Here is a 17,863-nt window from a genome sequence, read left to right on the forward strand (position 1 = left end):
CTGTACTGGAGACTTCATCAAAGTAAAAAATCAAAGTAAAAAGTAAAAAGATGCATTAGATCTTAGCACTCAAACAACTGGCCACTGAACACCGCCTTGGACTGAATGGTGATTTTAGATGAACGATTTTAGATTTTAAAATTATATAACTTTCATTTTGTTTAATGGTCTGACAAAGGCCACAGGATCCAAACATTAGCATTTTTGATGGCATGGCAAAATAAATTGAAATTGAAATTTGTCAGTTATTTCCCTGAAGTTTTGTGCTAGTGCAACCTATCACCTTTGGATACTCAGTGCCAGAGTTAAATGATTTTTGGTTTAACAACATGGATGAATGCATCCTCTTCAGAGACTGAATTAGTCTTATAACTCTGCCTTTGATCTTTTCTGATTACTAGCTATATGAGTTGGTGCGACACATTACTGTCAAATGAGTTCATTTTTGTGTGCTACAGCCTGGTGTTGCTTGCAGTGATGGCATGGAGAAACTTGCTCAGTACATAGAAAATAATGATAGTCCACTTGCATCCTCAATAAATCCATTTTTCATTCTTCTTCCTGTGATGCATTTATGGTGCCGATATAAGCTAAATAAAGTTACGGCAACATTACTTCATCATCTAGCTAGCACTGCAGAAGAGGAGCAAGCATAAGCAGAGTAATTAAAGGAAAAGTAAGATAATCTTAAATGCTTTTTAAATAACTCATATCAGCAAACACACAAACTGTTTCTGCACAATTTGTGGCAAATTGTGTCTGCTAGCTAATGTACACTAGTTATCTTTCAAGTGAGAAAAAAAAAAAACCCAAATGTGTAACACAGAGATGGAACAGATGTGAGAAAAAGGACAGCTAAGAGTTTTGAGTTCAAGCCTTTGTCGCTCAAATCCTGCACTGGGGTCCTCAACCTGCCCACTACAGCTGGTACATGACAAATTTGCTAATTTTGTTTTATTCAAAAGTTGTGATCTTAGGGTTCCCCCACCTGCCAAAACCCACTTTAACTCCGGACTATATGTAATGAAGAATGTGAGATATTCATTAATATTTTTATGAATGCAACATATTTCTACCCCCCCCCCCCCCCCCAAAAAAAAAAAAAAAAAATTGACTGGTTTATCTGGTGGAAACCACACTGACCTTTTGGGCAAAGCAGCCAATTGGACGTCTTTGTCATCTCAGTCCCCTCAGCCTGAGAAAAAAGTTATGATTTCACTTTGATGAGAAAAAAAAAAAACCCAAACATTTCAAATTCAGTATGTTTGCCATTTTGTGTTTATGGCACCAACCTTTACTCTGAGGGATTTTGTGACCACGTCGATACGACCTCTCTCTGGTACGCTCACCACCTCATTATCACATGAAACATGGGATTGCACCGCTTCAGCAGACACAGTCACATTCACAGCCCCTAAGAAAGAACAGCAAACATCACATTTCTCATTCATGTAAATTGTTGTACTTTAAAATAATGCTCATGATAGAATTTTATTGATTTTGTAGAAACTGAGAAGAGGTGTTGGGGAAAGTGGGACATGGTTCCTCCACCCTGACATCCTCTAACATTTACACCAATGTGGACAAAAGCCAGACCCTCACCTAAAGCTGTTGGGGTCATGGTCCAGCTGACGGTTTTGCGCTCACTGGCACACAAACAGGATGTATATTGGTCATCAGAGAGGGGGGTGAGTGTGTAATCTGTGGAAGGCGTAGGAGAGACAGTGACCTGTACAAGGAACAAAACAGCACAATGGTACAGGGTTTAGTTTCTAAGTCAAAGAGGAGGTCAGTGTTTTTTTGTTACTCTGTAAGGACAGAAATATTCAGATAAAACAACGTCAGGCCAGGTGTGACAAACAGGAAAGCTACACTACATGTTTTGATTTGGTAGCTGTTTTATACCAGGGGCCTATTCCTGGAAGCATGTTCAACAAACTCTGAGTTTATAAACCTACTCTGAGTTGATCAACTCTGAGATCGGCAACTCTGAGTTTCCCGTTCCAGAACAGCTGATCAGGGTTAGTTCAATCAACTCTGAGTATGATCACCCTGATTTAGCGCGTGCGTGAGTAAGGAAAGAAAGCCATCATCAATGGAGCGCTGATACCAGGATTCACCATGGCAACGGGTAAATAAAGAGCGGAGCCTCCACTTTAATCTGGTGGATGGAGGATCGCACGTGTCAGCGTGGAGCATGATGAGTCACTTTAATCAGCCTGACCCACTCTGTCATCATCATAGACAGAATAAAAGTTTGTTATAAAATATATAATTTCTTTTATAATATCTGCTGTCATCATTTACACAACTTGAATCTCCATCAGATGAAGCTGAATCCTAATTTTACATTTGATTTATAAAATCTAATTATTCAGCCTGACGGACAAACTGCAGGAGACAGAAAGTGAAGATAAAAATGTGGAGAAACAGCTCAGACTGAGTTTGTGTGTTAGAGACTGAGACAGCAGCAGACCCCGGGGGGTGGAGCTGACCTCAGGTCATTTTTTTACTTAATAAAAACTGTTTTTGCTGCAGTTTATGACAGTTCAGTTTATGACAGTTCAGTTTATGGCAGTTCAGTTTATGGTTATTTGTTTAAATAATTGTACAGTAAAAATGGAATCTATTGATGGAATAGCAACCTCACTTTATTCATTTATTTAACTGAAGATTTCATTATTTCTGCCATTACTGGATAAAAATGGGATTTGCAGAAAAACTGCTTTAATGTTTCCAGTTTAACCATTTTAATCTGATCTAAAATCAGCGGATAGATGACAGCTCTCTGACCGCCACAGCAGAGATGTTTCACTGAGTTACTGTCCAAGGTCAGAGTTCAGTAATAGTTTCATATTTAGCTGAAAACATTCAGAGCAGCTTTCCAAGTCTGTAATGAATGTAAAGTTTTACCAGTACAGGCAAACATGCTGTGATAAATGCCTCCGCTTTATACGTTGTAAAATTCAGTGCATTTTGGGAGGATGAGGCATTTTAATTAAAGAATGCAGATCGTGTCGGGAAGATGAAGCCATTATGAACAGATCCAGGCTGGATGAGCTGCAAAATAACTGGAGCCTGAACTGGATCTGGGCCTTATCGCGTCTGAATCCGTGATCCTGATCCATTTGGATCCTCCTGCTGCGCGGGTGGACTCGGACACGGTTTGCGGATCCGTTATAGAGCCTATGATCACCGATTTTGGTGATTTTCAGTGGAAAATATGTGGAAATTCTCACACTGAGTCACTTTAAATCAATTTAGTTCAGTTTTCAAGTCTTCAGATATTTCAGCCTCATCTTCACTCAAACATTCACATCATCTCCAGGATCCAGACATTTTTCCATCCAAAGTGTGTTCTGTGTCTAAAGCTTCATGGAGGTCAGTGTGATGTAACAGTGATGCTGCAGTAACTACAGTAAATGGTTCAGAGGAACTGACTGACAGTCTGACAGCTGCGCTCATTATAGATCCGCGACATCATCGCTGTCTCCATCCTTACAGCCTGTTGACGAGTGAACGACTGTAAAAGCTTCATGTTACGTACAAAAATAACGAACTAACGTCTAACTGGGATTTCAGTGCTTGTAGAAACATAAATGTCTGCAGATGAATTCGCTTCTCTGATCGCTTTGCAGAGTCTTTATGAATGAGGAAATGAATCGGAGTGTCAGACAGGTGGTTCAGGTGCAGCAGGAGGGGAGGAGTCAGAGAGACACTCAGAGGTTGTTGGATAAAACCTGCCAGCGAGCAGGTTAGGTTCACAGAGTCTGTTACCTCGGTAACTGACTCAGAGTTGGAGTTAGCTCTCTTTCTGGAACTGAAAGCCCGATTTTCCCTCATTTTAGGGTTAACAAACTCGGAGTTATTAGCAAAACCTGCTTTCTGGCATAGGCCCCTGATGTGCTTCCTGACACAAACTCAAAGGGATCTGTGCATTCACTTGCTAGTGAATGTGTGAAGTACTACACTATGGAGCCATTAGGTGTGATTATCTTATAATTTATGATTAAGTGCACTTAATTATAAATTACAAGTTAGCCACATACTGCAATAATAATGGACAGTACTTTGGTACATGACAAAAATACCTGCAAAGTCCATCAGCATGCTAACATTTGCATTTTGTTGATATGATGATATGATGATTTGATTGATTACCATGATGCAGCTGGTCAGGTAGTTGAAGACTGTTGCTTTCAGTTCAAAGTGCTCCCCACGGATGATGGAGTAGGGCATGGTGAGCTCGAGGAAGAAGGGCTGGAAGACCTTAACTTCTTTAGGAGGAGCCAAACCAAATCCCTGAGAGGACAAACAGAAAGCCTCCGTCTCCCAGGTGGTGATGGTGTCCGGGATGATGAGGGACACATCCTTTGATCCAGACTCTCTAAATCAGCAGATATCCAAAATTGCACACTGTCAGACACTCTGTTTTGTCATTGTTTAATTTAAGAAAAATATCAGACAACCATAATTTAAGCTCCCATAAGCAGTCAATGAGAGAAGAATGTGGGAGAGTAGAACTAGGCTTAATTTACTAATGTCATCAGCACAAGAATGAAAGTGTATGCCAGATTTCCTAAAAATGTGGACTAAAGGTATCAGCTAAATATATTAGAAGGGGCCTAAGACAGAGCCCTGGGGAACATCACTGTAACTGTACATACTGTTTACAATCTCATAGATATGAATTAAGACAGACATGTAAAGTGCCTCTGATACCAGCAGATTCTAATGTCTTTAACAGAACATCATGAGAGACCATATCAAAGGCAGAGCTCAGATCAAAGAGTTCAGTTGCGGTTAACAGACCAGAGTCAGCTGCCATCAATAGATCGGGATTTTGACCAGGGCTGTCTCTGTATTGTGAAGTGCCTTAAAACCAGACTGAAATTGTTTAAACAGATGATTGTTTGTAATGTGAGAGTAAATCTGTACAACAACAGTTTTTTTGAAGGATTTTTTTTTTTAACCCTTAGGAAATCTTTGGGACATTTTGTGTCTTTTCATTGTTTATTTGCCTGCCATTTTGTCTGTGCTGAACGAACATAACTCAAATCTGCCAGAGAGTAATCATTTTTAACAAATTTTATTAGTGTCAACTCAGTTTTTTTTTTAATTAGCCTAAAATAGCTTAGCTATTCAAGAACTAACACATTTGATCTTTGGGACAAAAAATGTCCCATTGAAAACCACAGAAAATTAATTTCATTATTAATTATTATTAATATTAATTATTATCATTGTGCCAGAATGGATTTCAAAAAAATGAAAACACAACCTCCCGCTGTGACACTCTGTTATGTCCCAGCAGCCAGAGGCTTGACCCTGGGACCTACAAACTTGAAGTTATTAGTGACCTGATCTCCATGTTTGCACTGAAATCCTGCAGCAAATTGTAGCCATGATAGATCTGCATGGGAGATGGTTACTTGCTGACTGGTGAGACGTAGACACAGAGGAACTGTAGGCTTATGTGGGGCTGCTCATTTTGGCCGGTGTTTACAGGTCAAAAAATGAATCAACTCAAATCTACAAGGTGCTGCTTCAGGCCCCTCTCTCATCAGTAAATGTAGAAGTAGGGAGCAGCATGACTTTTACATGCAAATATAGGAATTTGACATGCATTTTACATGCAAAGACCACCACAGTCTGTCCATTTGCAGTCTCAGCTCTACCTGAGCTGGACTCTCACGCTCAGACACATACAATCTCCCACCCTGTCTGTCTCTCTCCCACCCTCTCCATCTCTCTCTCACCCTCTTTCTCTTTTGCTCTATATTTTTACAGCAGTTTTTGAGACGGCGATATTTTTGTCCTCAGAACCTCAAGTATGATTTTTTTTAATCTGACACTGCAGAAAAACAAAAAAACACATGAAAATAAATATTGCTGCCAATCATTTACCCATCTCAGGGCCTAATAAAAATCAAAGGCAGAGGAACAAAGCCAGAGATTATGGAATAATGCTGACTATCAAAATAAAGAGACAAGCAGGATTTAACCACATAAGTGGATCACAGTGACAGGTGGGTTTAGATTTCTTAATAAATCCAAATATTTCCTCAGCAGATTCAAGTTTGAATCTTGAAAGGAAAGAAGAGTTGGGAATCATAAAGTATACTTGTTCAATGTTCAAAGAGGTGTTTCCCACCATTGGACTGTGTGTTCTCAAGATAATTAACAATTCTTTAACTTCTGGCTGTGTCCCATCATATTTTAAATCTGTTATTCACCCTCTTTTAAAAAACCCAAACGCCGACCCTTCCCTCCTTCAGAATTTTAGGCCAATTTCAAGACTGCCTCTTATGTTCAAAATTTTAGAAAAAGTGGTGGCCAAGCAGCTAACAGAAGTTTTAACTGCTCATAACATCTTAGATACATTTCAGAGTTTCGCCAGATGCACTCTACTGAAACCGCTCTCCTTAAAGTTTCAAATGATATTTTAATGTGTAGAGATGCAGGTGAATATCCAGTTCTTGTACTTCTGGATCTCTCAGCTGCCTTTGATACTATCGATCATGGTATCCTGATTGATAGACTTAAAACTTGTGTGGGTATCTCTGGGTTAGCACTTGACTGGTTTTCTTATTACCTCTCTCAGAGGAGCTTTTTTTTGTTGCTTCTACTAATTTTATGTCCTCCACTGCTACCCTATCTTGTGGTGTGCCCCAAGGCTCGGTCCTGGGACCAATCCTGTTTGCTCTATATATGCTCCCACTTGGGCACATCCTGAATAACTTTGAATGCATCTCATACCATTGCTACGCAGATGATATTCTGTTGTACATATCTTTTAAACTACAGAATGTAGCCAAATTATTTGTTCTTCAAGACTGCATTTGTGTTATAAAGAACTGGATCTGCTTAAACAAATCATCTCAGGATCGCTTACAAATAGTCCAGAATGCTGCTGCGAGGCTTCTCACCAGGTCCCCTACAAGGTCCCATATGACACCAATTCTGGCTGCTTTAAACTGGCTCCCCATAAAATTTAGGATTCATTTTAAAGTTTTGGTGATCACTTTCAGAGCCCTCCATGGTCAGATGCCTCCATATATCACTGAGCTACTACAACCTTACCGACCATCTAGATCTCTGAGGTCTGCTGCTCAGTGCTTGTTGGCTGTACCTAGATGCAGGTTAAAGACAAAAGGTGACTGTGCTTTTGAGGTTGTGGCCCCCAAGTTGTGGAACTCACTTCCACTGGATTTAAGATCTGTGGACTCTGTTGATACCTTTAAAAAGAAACTGAAGACCCACATGTGCAGGCTAGCTTTTATTTAATTTTAACTATTTATACCATTTTTAATGTTCCATTTTATTCTGTACTGTAAAGCACTTTGTGAACTCTGTTCTTTTAAAGCGCTATATAAATAAAATTTACTTACTTACTTACTTACTTTATGTTTCATTACCTAGAGCCAGCTGTTGTTGATTATGACTAATCTTAGTACTGAAAAGGGCCATACGAGTATTAAACTACTCCCTAAAATAAAGGTGGAAATTGTCAAGTGGTTGAAGCATGTTGTTAACAGTAGAGAAAAGAGTTCTAGTATTCCCTTCACCAGACCTGATTAGCATTGCATAATATTCAGATTTCGCTGCAGCCACAGCATTCTTATTGTGGCACTAGTTCAAGAACAGCAAGATCATTCCTAGTATCCCTACATGTATGCAAGTTTAATTTCTCATTTCAAGACCACCAATTGTCCTTGGAAAAACAAATAAAAGCAAAGCAAACAACCTACCCAACTTCCACAAGGTCCCATATCCAAGTCTCTGGGAAGAAAGCACGTACAGTTTTTATAGGTGGAGCTGAACCAGCAACAAGCATAGCTTGCGCAACAGGTGTACGAGATAGTCCAGGTTGTATATAGCGTGGAAGTGCTCCTCTAAAACGTGTATAATATCTATAAGGGTGTCCTCTATCAACAGCTGAGAAGAAACCAGAAAATATTTCATCAGAATCAGGGAGAAGCCATGACATGCTACTTTAATTTTGGTAATTATCATTTGGAACTTGCCAAGAAAAAAATAACAAAGAAAAAGTCACCAAAATAGTAATCTCTTCCCTTGAATGTCACACATGAGGGAATTTGGATCAGCAGATTTGTTGCCATCTTCAGTCCTACATTCTAGACACACAAACAGAGTTTATTTTGGCTAAAGCCACGAAGATCATTTTGTTCAATTACTTTTTATTTATAGTGGCAAATCACAACACATAGTCACCTCAAGGCATTATATTTATTATTGGCTTATACACTGTTTTGACTGTTTTTTGATTTATACATATATTGCTTGATTTACATATATATTCCAGATAACATTTTATAATTGCATGTAATTGTATTTATCAGTTATGTGCTATATATTATGTTTTATTGTATTTTTCTTTGTGGTTTCACACTCTGAAGTGTGAGTCATATTAATGTGTAAAGATAAGTAAAGTCTGCACAGCAGCGAAAGCTCATGAATGATTTTTAAACAACTAAATTAGATGATTTGGATGGTAATATAGTGTATATCCATATTTTATACAAGGTCTTTAGTCAAACACACAACACATGCTTAAGGGAAATATGTATATATTACCTTGAAAACAGTGTAGGCACCTTTATCTTGATCAGGAATTGGTAAAACATATCTTCTTCCTCTCACATTTAAGCATGCACGATGGTCTTCAACCTCATTTGGAACATATGATTTCCTGAGAGGCAGCAAGTGAAAAATCTGAAAAGAAGAGTATGGTTCACAGATGTACACTTCCAGATTATTTTTGTTTCAGAAATTCTGACAACTGTGAAGATCAGATTTAGGACCTGCTCTTATGATGAAACACATATGTAGCATTTACAGTGCTTAACAGATTTATTAGACCACCAATCAGTCCAAGGTTTATGCCACAGCTGCCCTCAGTTTATAGTAGTGGTAATTTCCAAAATCATTGTTTCTATAATGGTTAATCCACCAGTATGTGGAAGCTCTTTAATAAAAATATGTTAATACTAAACTATAATTATTCTTATCCATGAATTTCCTAATTTTTTTTTTTTTTTTTTTTTTTTTTACAAAAAAGCTGAAAAAAATTAGTAAAGCACATTATTATTATTTTGTGATTAAAATGCCAAATTACAGGTAGTTAAAGTTTTAAAATGAAAGTTTTAGTTATACTTAATGAATTTCTGACTTCTCAGAGAAGTCCAGTGTGCTGGCTCCCATTTGGGTATAAAATGTGAACTCTCTTTCTTTGTTCTTTCCCTAGTAAATGTTAGACAAAAGTAGGTTTAAAAAGCTTTCTGTTTTCCTGAATGTTATAATTCTATGATGCAAGTTATACAACAGACTTTGGTTTAGTACACTTGAAAACTGAATAGATGTGGTGCCATTTCACATTATGGGTACATAAGTGGAAGAAAAATGATAAGTGAACTACATATTTTCTACCATAACAAGTAGAGAGATACTGCCATGACACAGCTTAAACTGTTGTGAACCTTTCCTCATTCGGCTATTTAAAAGTAGGAGAATCCCCATTTTTCCAATCATCTAACTGACCAACAGACTGAGGGCTGTTTTCCTTTCATATAATTTCTCTGCTACTTATGATACTAGAAGAGACTGCAAGTAAAGGCTGTATGCTGTGGTTGATACCAGCAGTTACCTTGTCTGCCTCCAGAGTTGTCCCTGGCTCCTTGATGAGGACGCTCTTGTCGATGGCTTTCACCCCACACAGAGAGTGCGGCAGGGCCGTCACCTGCATGTTGTTTTTTTCTGCTGGGACAGCTGAAGAAGGTGTGAACTCCAGTGACACCTGACACACAAAACATTACATCACATCTTCTCAGCTTAAATGGTTTTAAAAAATTCAAACCATGATAACCGAGAAGCCATGAATTTGCTTTAATGTGGTTTTTAGAGTTCACGTGTGGTCATCAAGCTCCACTCCATGCAGGCAAAGTTGTGCCTTCCTGGTTGGAGTGAAAAGTCTGTGCCACTCATATTGGATGAAATTTGTTTATTGTCTGTAATGATTTTTTAAAATGGGCATGCTTAAATCTAACATGCACTGATAAGTATATCTGACACAGCTGCACACAGTTTACACCACCACATACCTTGTTACTGAAGCATTTTTCAGTGGAGAAGTCAGCACTATCAGCAATCACATCCTTGCTGGGGAGTACAGCATAAGCCACAATCTGGACGTCCGGTGCCATCTCAGGAGACACTCTCACCTTAAAGGACACTTCACCCTCATTCACTGAAACAACCAACCAACCAAACAAACAAACAGCTGTTATACTGGTTTTATTTTAACAATCACCAAACCAAAAGTTGATTGGCTGAGTAATTTTATTTAATATTTTATATTGCAATAGATTTTTTATTTTTAAGCCTGCCATGTCTGGCAGATTTTGCAACCTGAATTGCGATCTGAATGCACTGTTGTGCCAGACATATTTACTCTTCCAAGATGAACTCTACAGATTCTCTATAGGCTCCTCTTGTTAATGTTTGTCCTTTTATTTTATTTATTTATTTGTGTTATTTTTCCTATACATATACATGTGTCCTTGTAATGCCAGAGTTGACAGGTTGAGAGAAAAGAGAAAAAAAATAAAGAGAAAGGGGAGGAAATAGGAAAAGGCCACTGCAAAAAAGCCACAATGGTTCATCAACTGCTGCACTTGTATATAAAAAAAAAGAAGATAAAACGACATACAAAAAAAAAAAAAAAAAAAAAAATCCAAATAATACCTGGAAAAATGCATTTATAAGGAAAAAACAAAACAGAAACAAAGCATGGCTACACAAATCAACAACCCCGGTATAAGTGTGAGTGTCTGTGTCCATGTCATGAAATGTACTTACTAACGAGGGTTATTAAGTACATTACTATTCTATTACAATAGAATTTGATGAAGTCGTTAGATTAGAGATTAGAGCCAATCTTTACATACCTGCCTGATCTTTAATTTGAATCTGTTTAAATCCTTGCACGGCAATGGTTCCTCTGGCCAAGACCTGAAGAATTTAGAAGAAAATGTCACACAAAAAGAATTATACACCTGTGATGTTATGTATGCAAAGTGTTTTTGCATACATAACATCACAGGTGTGATGTTATGTTATGTATGCAAAGTGTTTTTGTTTCTTCCTTTGCCCAGCTTCAAATCACACTGGGAGTATTTCAGAAGCAGAAGTGCATGGGGTCTTTTATTTTGCAAACTGACTGGATTCTCTTTGATGTTCCCGTGTCTAACTTCCTGCCCTGCACCTTGACATTGCTTCCATAAAAAAATAGACATGGTGTGTCCGGCCGATTGTGCAAGCATTGTGAATAAGGGAGTTGAGATCAGAGCCAGAACACCATGCAGACATGAATATTTTAATCATAAGGGAGAAATCTTTGGTTGGTTCTGTTATGTTACAGCTCTATTAATTCTGATTTGATGTGAACTAATGCATGAAAAACAGTCAGAGCGTTTTGTTCCAGTACACTGGGAAAATGGAAAATCTACTAATTCTACTAATAGCCCAAACCTGCCATAAGATGGGACCCTTTGGAATGTTTTATAATTCTATTAATCCTGACCCTGTTTGTTGCCGTGTTACAGAACATGACATCATTATGAAACCCAAAAATACCTCAGACCGTACTAGTAACAATTAATTACACAATACTAAGCTTTAGTACGGTATTAGTTAAGGCTTGTTTATTAATTCAGACAGCATTACTCCTCCTCAGTACATCATTTATAAACATGGATGTAAATTAGTTCTTGTTGCTTAATAAGCTCATATATAACATGATTAATGACTGCATTTATATACTTTATAAATGGCAGATTAACAATTTCTAAATAAATTATTACATCAACTCCAAAAAAAAGTTTGTAGGCTCTTAGTGGTTTAGAAAGTAAATGATTAACATATTTTGCACATTTATACATCTACAGATTAAGAAATGAGCTATTTGTTTGTGTGTTAATAGAGCTTTTATAACTACTTATTTCATATTGTAATTCATGGTTAATTCAGGCAGTTACTGGCTGTTGGTTAAGTTTTGTCCAGTGATGCACCGAGTATTTTTTTTTTTCATTCACCTCTTTTTACTCTGTTTATCTGTTTATGTACCACTCTGCATTTAATCAAAAGCTATTATTGCATTATTGTATTATTATCTTCCACAGCATATATTTTGTCCTGTTTCTCATCAGCCACAGCCACTCATGGCAGATGGCCGCCCCTCGCTGAGCCTGGTTCTGCCTGAACCTGACTTGACACTTTCTAGCTAACTGACTACAAACAAGAGGAAAGTTGCACTTAAGGACCTAAAGACATTCCAAACTTGAGTGAGCATCTCTCTTTGTCTCTCCTCTGTATTTTCCTCATTACTCTGGATCAGTGAACTTGTGTCAAGAAATAACTCACCAGATACATCACATCCATGGAGGCTGGGGGCTCTCGCACTACAGTGTACTGGATAGAAATATCCTCTTCTGTGTCACAGGAAAGGGGTTTACTCTTCCTCTTCACCTTCAGTGAGCTGACTGTTTTAGCATCTTGAGAAGAAGGTTGGGACTTAGACAGTGTGTGAGCTCCTTCCTCATAGAAGGTACTTCTATATCCACGGTATGTCAGTTTTGGTGTCAGGCTGGCCTGAATTGCAGATAAGAAACATAAATGATCTGATGAAGGTCAGCTCAGTTTTAGAAGCAAGCTAATGTGGAAGAAATAAACTGATTCAGTACGGCCACTTATTACTGTTGTTAGCACCTTGGAGGAGCAGCATAAAATATATTAAATCTAGCTTTTCATGAAAAATGTTGACTAAAAGACTGTTGTTTAACTACTGACTTACATGGAGAATAATATCCTGATCGAAGTTTTCTGTGCTGAATGAAAATGAGGCGACACCATTGCTGTCAGTTGTTAGATTTTGTAGTGAGCGTGCCGACCACCTTTCTCCCACAAACAGGTACACAGGTGCTTCAGGAATGGGTGTATCATTGTAGAAAACTGCTCTGACCTGCTCAAACCACAAAACTGTATTACTAAAACCCACATTTATGCTGCAATCTGTATCATTATAACACAGTGACACAACTGAAAGAACACATTTTGTACTTACTTTTCCTTCCACATTTGATCCTGGTTCCCAAAGCTTGGACATATCAATAAAAGACACCTTTCCAAGGGAATATGAAATCCTTATTCTCTTTTGCTGTTGGTGTGACATGCCTGAATATACAACCTCCATGTTAGAACAATGTGTGTGCAAATATGCAATAATCTATAATTTTAATAAATTAACCATTAAAATAATATAACAAATAACTCTTGTAAGTCTTGCCTGTTCCCTCCTCTTCCATTTTGACATTGACATTCAGCGTATCATCAAGTATCTTTTGGTCAATTCTGGTGAAGGTCGACATCTTGAAGGTAACAGCTGCACAGCCTGTCTTGTCTGTCTAGAAGGTTCAACACAATAAAATGTGAATAACAAAATAAAAGCTTCACACAAACCGTACTAATCAAAGAAATGACTTAAACACTAAATTTAACTTTTAGTTTCCTCATTAAGAGCTGACACACTGACACAAACATCAGCCACAGAACACATTCATAAGAGCGCAAAAACAAAATGGAGTCAAATGGATAAAACTATCAGTAATTGAGCATTTATAATAAATCATGAATCAGCTACTGAATCTGTAGCCAGTTGGTTTACAAAAATAAAGATCTGAAAACGAAGATACCTGAAATGTTACAACTGTTATTCTCATAACAGGTTTTTATGCTATCTGACAATGAGCTAAAGTTCATTTATAGTTCACTAATGTTGCTTTTTTTTAATGCTGTGACCCCTGACAACCTAACTGGACCAAATATGCAACAATTCTTAAATTACAGGATAAATATGAGCCATCATTGGGTGACAGGCTGACGGGGTACACCTGTACAGGTTGCCAGCTATTGCATGCGGTGCAGGGCTAACACAAAGAGACAGACAGCCATGCACACTCACATTCACACCTACGGGCAATTTAGAATCACTAATTTATCTAACCCCAGTAAGTGAAAATGGGTAAGGGTAAGTTCCAAAAAATATAGTTTTCATTCTGTTCACAACTTCAAAACAACACAGTTTTCACTGGAAACATTGTCGTGTAAACGGGGCCTTAGAAAACAGACGTCCAAGTGCTGGCTCATAAGGGTCGTTTTGACTCTTCGGTTTTCTCTGTAATCATTGTATGATTTTTACCAAACAATATACAGCGCCTTGAGGCGACTGTTTGTTGTGATTTGGTGTCATATAAATAAAATTGAATGTAATAATTAAATTCGTAGTCATGTGAACATACATGGATGCTACTTTGTGACATTAGTTGAAGAATACATGTAACGCCTGTACACAGAAGAGGCTTTGCTTACTGATGATACAGCGTGATTGCTGGTGCAGCACGGATACATTCTGCATGGGTGTGCAGTCTGTTTTTATATGCACATTGTTTCAGCAGGAAGATGAGACTGTAGTAAGTGTACCTGTTTAGTCTCTGTGTGGCAGGGGGCCGTTATGTTGAAGCTCTTATCGATGGAACCATAGAACTGAAGATGTCGGCACACTTTAACTGTAACACTTCCTGGCACAGGCTGCCCATATGTGTACCTATCAAACAAAAAAAAGAAATCTATGAGTTTTCACTCACCAGCCTTCTTTCAGGTTTTGTGAGGATCCAAATTGGCATCTGTCAAGAAATTACTTCAACTTACTTTGCACATAATTTAATATTGAATTCTTCTTGGCCAATACTCACTTCTTCAGACACATTCACTGTTACATCAAATTTGGGTAAAACTGAGGACAAATATACACGTTAGCATCATATTACAAATATCAGAATCAGAATTAAAATAATGTTTTTTAAAGCCCTGACTTACCATACTTCTCCACCTTGAAGTTGTGATATAATTTATCTTTACCTCCAGAAACAATTATTCTGTACGTCCCTTCACGGGCCTCAGAGTTCAAGGAGTAAGAAAGCTGCAATATTTTACTGTTGGATGATTCATTTAGCCACTGTCCAATCCTGTTTCTATTTGGATCCTGTTAAATTAAAGAGTGGGGATTTATGACACAAAGTAAAGTTAATTTGCAGAGTGGGCAGCCACCTTTCAGAAGACTGGCGGCTCAGTCCCAGCTCCTATGATCTGCTTATCAAAGAATCTGTTGGCAAGATACTGAAACCCAAATTGTTCTTGATGCTGACAATAGCATATGTATTTCAGTTTTTAGAGAGAAAAAAAAAATCACTGTCAATCATTGTCTTAGGTCAGGATTTGTGTAGAATAACAAATCTGATCAAATTACATTTTCTGTTACATCTAGAAAGTAGTATGTGAACGCCATAATAGCCTGGTGTGACAGAGAAATAGACTAATGCCTCTCCTCTGGTCTCCATTTCCAGTATCATAGACAGTATCAATGATGGATGTACTGGTTTGAAAAGTGAAGACATCACAGAAGTGCCTTAAATCTGCACTCTCTTTAATGGCCACCAGGGAAAGATACCTGTGTTGCAAGGTTGTGGACTTAATCATTAAGTCCATTCATAAATTTTGGTGATTCTAAGTGTTACAAAGGATGACTAATCAGAGTATGCACATTGACTAATGACTTGTAGTACCACTGCTATGAAAATCATCTTGCCAGATTAAAGCATTAAACTTGGCATGTTTTAACCAAACAGTTTACAATAACAAACATAATTTAGATATAGCTTCTTGTTCACAACATAAATTTTGTTCAGCAAATTAAATTATGAATTAAATTATATACAAACAGTTTAGTGACAACAGATCACAATTTTCATAGAATTAATGCAAAATCTACGAAACCATAGCATAAACGTCATCTAACAGTAACTGAAAAAAATCAGTTGGTCTGTTGACAGTCTCCTCTGCTCACTCACAGTGAGGTACACTGGAGTTGATTAATCCTGCAAATATACTTCCTGGAGCATAGAGGGTGTGACGTGCATCCACATCTGATGAGTTCCCAGCAACTTTTTGCAGCTTCTGGCTGCCAATCATTAATTAATTGTTTCCACATGAACTGTTCAGGAGAAGGATCAGTCAGGAGAGTTGTTGCCCAAATGCTTGCTTAGTATACACTTCTGTTCACATGTTGTACAAGATGGCTTGAGCTCTGCATCATTTTTACATGTTTGCCTTGTGTGGATAGGTCTTGCCTCATGTCATTGATGTTCTCCATTTCAGTGGTGTGGTCATGCAGAATGCAGGGTTCTGAATAGCTCACTTTCCACATCAACTGGAGTGAACAGATGTTGAAATGAGTGATTGAATACTGCTGTTACTTAAGGAAATGGCCTTAAGTCTTCTTTCCTTTTCTCACAAACTGTGACTTTGTGCCAGATCCAGTAAAGGCATGGAAAAGAGCAACATCCTAGTCCAAAGTGTCAAAGATCTTGTTGATGTGGAAGTACCTAAATGTAGCTCATTTTCCAGATTTCACCCAAAAATCCATGTCAGATGCAGTCATGATCAGGTAAGCAAATATTCCCACAAGTGCAACAACAGCATCAGTATCAGCTGAGCATGCATGCTTAGGCATTCTTGCATGTTGGGAAACTTTCTGTCTTGTTCCTTTACCTTTCTTGTCTCTCGTTTCTTTCAGACACATACACATCTTTATATGTGTCCCATACAATGTCAACTCTCCTGCAAGCTTCCAGCTGCTGTTTTGTCCATATTAAGAAAACAATTTGACACAACTTGCAAAATATTTTGCCAATGCTTCACCAACTGGGAGGATATCAACTACTGTTGGGCTGTTGAATATCACTGTATCAACTAGTCTGTGCTTCATCTCCAACCTGTGCTTCTGTGCAGTTCAAAAGATCTGATTTACATGTTGGGACTCTAAGTTTCCCATGCTGGGAGAACAGTGGAGGCCAAGGGTGGTTTTCATGTGAAAAGAACTCTTCCAGGTCAACTTCCTGAACTTGAGATGCAATGAAAAGTTGGCTGAACCAGGAACTGTCACTGTTAAGTTCTTCTGTGCTTAGTTTCTTCGGTTGTACTTTAGCTGGCAGCTTTTTGAACAATTATATTTTGTTTCTTTTCAGAGAGAGCGACTTGAGGTTCAATATTTTGCCCATGGATACTTTGGCATGTAGACTGGAGAAGCCAGGGATCAAACCGCCAACCTGCTGATTAGTAGGTGACCTCCTCTACCTCCTGAGCTACAGCTACCCAAATGTGCTCTGATTGTTCAACAATGTCAGATTCAAGTAATCTTCAGACCCTGATGTCTGTTTTGAACTGAATAAGGACTTTTTGTGATATTTATCACAAGGGAGTCACCTCACATCACCTCATCCCCCTCACCCTCAACACTGGATCTCCCAAGCCCTCTACTGTGCTTGCTGTACACTCAGGAATGTGAGGCCACGTTAGAGTCCAGTATCATCATTAAGTTTGCTGATGACACTGCTGTTGTGTGACTATTCTCCCACAATGAAGAGACAACCTAGAGGTCTCCAACCAGAGAACTGGGGCTGGGAGAACCACCTTCTACTTAACATCAGCAAAATAAAGGAACTGAGTGTGGACTTCAGCAGGAAGCGGCAGAGGGACTACCATCCACTTCTCATTACTGGTGTTGAGGTGTAAAGAGTGGACCTTCTCACAGGACCTATCCTGGACTCATCACATTAACAACACTGTGAAGAAGGCCAGACAGCATCTCTACGTCCTAGGGTAGTTGAGAGACTTCAAGCTCCCACTCAAAGTGCTCAGGAAGTTTTAAACCTGCACCATTTAGAGCATC

General features: G+C 38.4%; 1 protein-coding gene across 3 annotated transcripts in view; it reads right to left on the minus strand.

Moving 5' to 3' along the window:
- The window catches only part of LOC115791192 (alpha-2-macroglobulin-like), a 44,832-nt gene that overhangs the window by 13,920 nt on the left and 13,049 nt on the right, over nucleotides 1–17,863 (minus strand). For 2 of the 3 annotated variants that reach the window (XM_030745326.1, XM_030745325.1), the window contains exons 6-22: nucleotides 14,953–15,118; nucleotides 14,785–14,869; nucleotides 14,557–14,680; nucleotides 13,364–13,481; nucleotides 13,142–13,251; nucleotides 12,872–13,039; nucleotides 12,442–12,669; nucleotides 10,968–11,031; nucleotides 10,122–10,267; nucleotides 9,668–9,817; nucleotides 8,599–8,736; nucleotides 8,057–8,138; nucleotides 7,752–7,938; nucleotides 4,162–4,387; nucleotides 1,603–1,729; nucleotides 1,293–1,414; nucleotides 1,144–1,195 (exon numbers count right to left, since the gene is read on the minus strand). In XM_030745326.1, coding sequence (XP_030601186.1) covers nucleotides 1,144–1,195; nucleotides 1,293–1,414; nucleotides 1,603–1,729; nucleotides 4,162–4,387; nucleotides 7,752–7,938; nucleotides 8,057–8,138; nucleotides 8,599–8,736; nucleotides 9,668–9,817; nucleotides 10,122–10,267; nucleotides 10,968–11,031; nucleotides 12,442–12,669; nucleotides 12,872–13,039; nucleotides 13,142–13,251; nucleotides 13,364–13,481; nucleotides 14,557–14,680; nucleotides 14,785–14,869; nucleotides 14,953–15,118 — 2,293 coding nt within the window. Of the gene's footprint in view, nucleotides 1–1,143; nucleotides 1,196–1,292; nucleotides 1,415–1,602; nucleotides 1,730–4,161; nucleotides 4,388–7,751; nucleotides 7,939–8,056; nucleotides 8,139–8,598; nucleotides 8,737–9,667; nucleotides 9,818–10,121; nucleotides 10,268–10,967; nucleotides 11,032–12,441; nucleotides 12,670–12,871; nucleotides 13,040–13,141; nucleotides 13,252–13,363; nucleotides 13,482–14,556; nucleotides 14,681–14,784; nucleotides 14,870–14,952; nucleotides 15,119–17,863 lie in introns of those variants that run through there. The other variant, XM_030745327.1, reaches the window with a different exon arrangement.

This window comes from Archocentrus centrarchus, chromosome 13, assembly GCF_007364275.1.
Source record: "Archocentrus centrarchus isolate MPI-CPG fArcCen1 chromosome 13, fArcCen1, whole genome shotgun sequence".
Taxonomy (NCBI): domain Eukaryota; kingdom Metazoa; phylum Chordata; class Actinopteri; order Cichliformes; family Cichlidae; genus Archocentrus; species Archocentrus centrarchus.